This window comes from Chrysochloris asiatica, unplaced genomic scaffold (assembly GCF_000296735.1).
Source record: "Chrysochloris asiatica unplaced genomic scaffold, ChrAsi1.0 scaffold00085, whole genome shotgun sequence".
In the NCBI taxonomy this organism is placed as follows: Eukaryota; Metazoa; Chordata; class Mammalia; order Afrosoricida; family Chrysochloridae; genus Chrysochloris; species Chrysochloris asiatica.
The window spans coordinates 2,675,851-2,681,850 of record NW_006408603.1 but is presented as its reverse complement, the minus strand read 5'-3'; the positions used below and the strand labels follow the sequence as shown (position 1 = coordinate 2,681,850).

Below are 6,000 nucleotides of genomic sequence, written 5' to 3'. Positions count from 1 at the left end.
TGTCAGATTCAAAATGGCCAATACCAGTCCATTTCAGCTCACTAATGCCTAAGGTATCGATGTTGATGCATTCCATTTCATTTTTGACAACTTCCAATTTTCCCAGACTCATACTTCGTACATTCCATGTTCCGATTTTCAATGGATGTTTACAGCTGTTTCTCTTCATTTTGATTTGTGGCCCCATTAGCAAATGAAGGTTCTGTGAGCATTTCTCCCCCGAGCTTAACTCTATTCACGTCATCGTGGTCATCTTGGTCAACTCTACTTTGAGGAGGCATTTTTATCCCCAGTCACATTCTGAGTGCCTTCCCACCTTCCGGTCCTGTATCTGACAGTGTTCTCTGTTATTCATAGAGTTTTCAGTGACTAGCAATTCGGAAGTAGTTTGTCACTCTTTCTTCCTAGTCTGTACTACAAACTAACAAAGGAGTTGTGGGAGATTCTCTTAGAACACTTTAAACCAATTGGTATTTACAAGGAATCTTCTTTTTCAGGGGAAAAAAATTTTGAAAATGACATAAAAAAATAAAAATACGTTGAACTGTATTGCATCAAATGAAAGTTAAATTTAGTAACTAATTGTTATTGCTGTTAAGTGTTGTCAAGTGAGTTCTGACCTACAGTGACCCTATATAGGGTTTCTGAGGCTGTACATCTTTTCAGGACCAGAAAGCCTCATCTTTCTCCATATAAAACAGCTGGGGGGCTCAAACCTCTGACCCTGTAGTTTGCAGTCCAGTGCTTATCATATAGAGCCAACTCACTCCCCTTAGTAACTGCTTAGTTAAGCAAAATTCTTCAGGTCCTCTGAGGAAAGATACAAGACACCTTTCAGAGGCTCCAAAACCTACACATACCACAGAACCAATAAAAGTGTGACAAGAATTCAATGTGTATAAAAGTCAAGTCTTTATTAAAAGTTTAGAACACTTAAAAATTCATTCTTTGTGGGACTGGTGCTCTGTTCGATTCTGTAAACCTTCACTCAATTCACAATAAAAAGCTTTTTAAAAATTCATTCTACACATTTGAAAATAGGCAACATTTTTTGGTAGGATCAACTCACTGTGCTAAAATCTTTGTGTACAGTGAATTTCAACCCAATTTTGTACTGAATGACAAAATCCCACCTGGAAATATGTATAAAATTTATAATAGTATTTCTTAGCTTCAAGGAGAAAAGCAAAAAAATATTCAGTTTTAAGCAAAAAATGTAAATATATGCAAAATATTTTAATTAGTGTCACCAATATATTTTTTTAACCTCTACAATAGCTCTCCCAGAAGATCTCAACTTAAGTGTAATTTCTCATCTCACCTTCTTCTCCGGTTTCCATTGCTTCCTGATGGCTTTGTTATCTGAGTAGACACAATTTGACAGTGGACAGTTCCCATGAGTAGCATAAGGCACAAGGGTCCAAGCACTTCACTTACGTTCACAAGAGGCATCATAAGATATAACACAATTGCAATAACTGAAAAGGAGAAGTTTTCAAATGTCAAACACTAGGGCTTTGTATAAATTATAGCTACAAAAATAAGCCATTTTAAAAACTACATAAGCAGAGTGAAAACTTGAAGCCCTAGATATCACAAAACAAGAGAAAGTGAAATGTTACAATGACTTGCCTCTCTGGTAGTATTATATATAATCTAGATACCCCAAATGACATCCTACCACAAAATAGCTAGATGCTATATAAAAGATAAAGCATAGCGGTTACGAATCGGGCTGCAAACCACAAGGTCAACAGTTCGAAACTACCAGCTGTTCCGCGGGAGAAAGATGAGGCTTTCTGCTCCCGTAAAGATTTACGGCATTGGAAACCCTCCCTGTACAGGGTCGCTATGAGTCGGAACCGACTCCACGGCACACAACAACAACAACATATAAAAGATGCACTCTGAAATGATGTTCTGCTTGGGAACTATTTCCCAAGGCTCAAGATAACCCAGGTAGTGATTAGCAAAGCTGGGATTTGAATACAGGTAGTCAGGTTCCAGAGTTCTCCCTTTTAATTCTACACTGCATTGCACATGTATACTTTGTATACATATATGAAATGGTGAAAAACATAAGTGAGGAAAGAAATAAGAAATATGAAGAAAATTATCTCTACAAATATTTCACACATAGATGGTAATAGATGATTCTTTCAGACTTTAACATAAAGATATTCTTGTGCTATATAAACTAAGCTATATCTGTGTGGAGAAAAAAAATAGAAAGCTATCAAATTTATTTTATGCCTAATATAACCCTGATAATCAAATTAAGAGCATCGAACAAAAAACTACAGACATTACTGTCTTGTGAATGTGAATATAAATTTACTAAAAAAATTTATATGCCAAGAAGGTTGGGATTTTTGTCTGTTTTAGATCAGCATTGGGCTGTGAGCAACAAGGTTGGCAGTTCAAACCCACCAGCTGCTCCTCAGAAACCCTATAAGGAGTTGCTATGAGTGTGCTTAGTTTCAGATTGAGAGGGGTAAGGTAGAATCCCCACAGGATAGTTTTCCTCTTGTCCAGACGGGTCTGGTGAAAGAGGATAATGGGGAATGGGGATAGGAGTTCATGATTCCATTGTGAGTGTGAGTAATTGTTATCAAGACTAAGTACAATGATCACAACTGTAAATGTAGAAGATGTATAACTCAAAGAGGGGAGCAGTTAACCTTTCATTTAGGAACAGAGGACCCTAGAACCATCAAGAGGGAAGAGTATGAGTAGAGCATGGGATCCTAATCAGAAAGACGGTGACAGCAGAGACTGGCAAAGGCGATGGCATAAAGAGATCGAGCAGTTGTGGGCTCTGGGCCTGTGGACTGAGAAAAGCAGTGTGTGGGCAGGAGGCTGGCTTGCAAAATGTGCCTTTGGACATTTAAACAAACGTGTATTTTCTGTTTTGTGTGTGTACATCAAAACAACAACAACAACAAAAAAGGGTGGGGATAGAGGTAAATGCTATTAGCCGATGGTACATGGAGAGAATTGTAATCACTGCAGTGAAACAAAATATGATTTGTTGAATGTAAAACTGATAATCTGCCCTATACATTTTCACTCAATTCACAATAAAAACTTAAAAAAAAAAAAAGAGTTGCTATGAGTCAGAGTGTATTCCATGTTACTTCACAACAACAAATACCTAGACTAATAGTTAGCACACAGTGGTGGTGGTGGTGGTGGTGGTGGTTATGTGTCATTAAAGTGATGCTGTACAGCGTTTCTGAAGCTGTAAATATTTATGGAAATAAAAGTCTCATCTTTTTCCCACAGAGAGACTGGTGGACTCAACCTGCTGACCTTACAGTTAGTAGCCCAACATGTACCCACTACATGCCTCAATATTTATTAAATGAATTAATGAATGTGCTATCAAATTAAATATGACAATATAACAAAAGGTAATTCATTAAGACCACATAGAAACAGAAATGCCAGGATAAAAAAAATCTATCTCAGAGCTGAAATGAGTACTTGGCACTGTACATGACACAGAAGTAATTTGTTAACTAAATTGAATTAATCTAATTTAATGTAGTTGTTACAAATAATTTCAATTGATGGTGAAAAAGCATTTCATAATAATCAATCCTTGCTCCTGATTTTTAATTAATCTCAAATGTTAATCTCTTCAAAAATACTAGAATAGAAAAATATTTCCTTAACATGCTCAAGAATATGCAGGAAAAAGCAACACACATTGTATCAGTGAAGACATTCTGAATCAGGAACTAAACAAAGATGACAATTCTTAATGTTATTAACACAATTCTGAAAATGTTCCCTAATTCAATTTAAAAAAAAAAAAAAAATGAAAAAGTCAAGACCAAGTTTTTAATTACTTGCCAAAAATATGGTCACATAATTAAAAATTCTAAGATATGTACTGAAAAACTATTGGAATGAAGGAGAGTTTAATTAAGTGGAAAGTTATAATTCTTTTAAATATAAGCCAATGGTATTCAAATACAACAGAAATAAACCAGTTAAAATTGGTAAACCAAACAATATAAAGTCTTCTATCCGCAGCAGCATCAACAAAATCAAAAACATTTGAATTTAGCTTTAGTAAGATCTAAACCACAAACCACACCCACTGCCATGGAGTGATCTTTACAGAAGTAGACCATCACTGATTCGCCCTCAGAGCAGCTAGTGGATACTAACTTCGGATCTTTTGGCTACCAGCCGAGCACTTTAACCACTTAGTCACAAGGGTTCCTTTTAACAAAATCTAAAGAGTCCTGGTGTGGCGCTGTGGGTTAATGCACCAGACCGCAAAGCCCTTTGAACTGCAAGGTCGGTGGTTCAAGCTCATCAGTGGCTCCTTGGAAACCCTATACAGGGTCGCTATGGGTCGGAACTGACTCAACGGCGCTTAACAACAAGCAGACCTAAAAATGGAAGAAAAAAAAAAATTCCTACAAAGCTTTACTGAGTGAAATATATAGCCGAAAATTTGACTAAAACAAGAAATGCAAGTAAATTCACAATAAAAACTTAAAAAATAACAAACAAGATGGCGGATCAGTGGAAGTGCAGTGAAAAGCTCCATCAGCAACCACAAAGAATACCGGACCAAGCAGGTTCAGGGGATGGTGCCAGAACTCTGAACCACATATAAAGGAATATTTAGAAGGCTGGAAGACTTACAGCTAGGGGAATTTGTAGTAGAAGCAAGAAATCCATTGCTTTCTAATTCAAGATGCTCAGCTCTCCCGGAGCCATCATCTTGAGAGAGACCAAGAGGGGGAAGAATCAGAGCAGCTACAGATGCCTGACAGAACACAGAAATATCTGTTCATTGGTCTCTTGCTGGCTGTGCACCTCCATTCTGGTGACTAGAGGGGGTGCCTGAGCGGACACCTCATACCCACCAACGGAGGTTTCTACTATGCATGTGCACAGATCTACATGAAATGTAAAGAGACAGTCTGTACTTAAAACCAAAAGGCAGTGCAAAACTGCCACAGTTGGCCCTGAACTGTTTATCACTAGGAAAAAGGCCTGAAGGGGGTTGTGGAGCAGGGCAGGCAGACTAAAAAGGAAACAGGCCGAAAATTAAATCCTGAGTTATGTCATAACGACTAACAGCGGCATCTTGAAATGTCTCAGGAAGAAGAGTGAAAAGGGATCACATCTACCTGGAGGCAATCAGAAAGCATAAAAAATACCATCTAAGTATTAAGTCCACAGCTAACTCTTGAAATATAGCCAAAAAAGAGAAACAGATGACCCTATCAGCACATGTCCAGAAACAAGATGAAGTGACTGAGGAAAATGAGCTGGAAGTAGACCTACACTCCATACTGGAAGATGGGCAGGCTTTGGAAAAGCCTGAGAAGGAATCCCGAAAAATGATTATACAATGTATTAAAACACTATACAATGCAGTTAAGAAAAATAAGGAAAAAGTCAGGAAAGTGCCAGGAACAATCAAATAAGATAGATACAGCATTGGAAGCAATTCAAAACCTACAGAAAGAGGTCCAAACAATTAATAATAGAATATCAGAAACGGAGAATACACTGAAAAGGCAAAGGAGTATAACTGAAGAGTTAGAAGCCAGAACTAGTGAGCTAGAAGATAAATATCTCAACACTAAGGTAGAAGAGCAAGCAGAAAAAAGGATTTAAAAAATCTGAAAAAGGCCTAAGATTCATGTTGTACAATATGAAGAATAATTTAAGGAGTTATTGGCATTCTGGAAAAGGAAGAACCACACAAGTCCACAGAGAAGATAGTTGAAGAGCTGCTGGAAGAAAATTTCCCTAACATTCTGAAAAGTGAAAAGATAAGCATTCAAGAAGCTCAATGAATCCCAGGAAGGATAGACCCTAAAAGAAAATCACCAAGACATATCATAATCAAGCTCTCCAAAATCAAAGATAAGGACAGAATCCTGAAAGCAGCTAGGGAAAAGAGAGATGTAACATACAAAAGCAAGCAAATCAGATTAAGCTCAGATCTCTCATCAGAAACCATGC

The 6,000-nt window shown here is 37.3% G+C and overlaps 1 protein-coding gene across 1 annotated transcript in view; it reads right to left on the bottom strand.

Annotated features, from left to right (window-relative positions):
* PHTF1 (putative homeodomain transcription factor 1) overlaps positions 1–6,000 on the bottom strand; it is a 50,336-nt gene that overhangs the window by 34,653 nt on the left and 9,683 nt on the right. Inside the window, exon 5 of the mRNA XM_006865900.1 lies at positions 1,322–1,478. Coding sequence (XP_006865962.1) covers positions 1,322–1,478 — 157 coding nt within the window. The remainder of the gene's footprint in view (positions 1–1,321; positions 1,479–6,000) is intronic.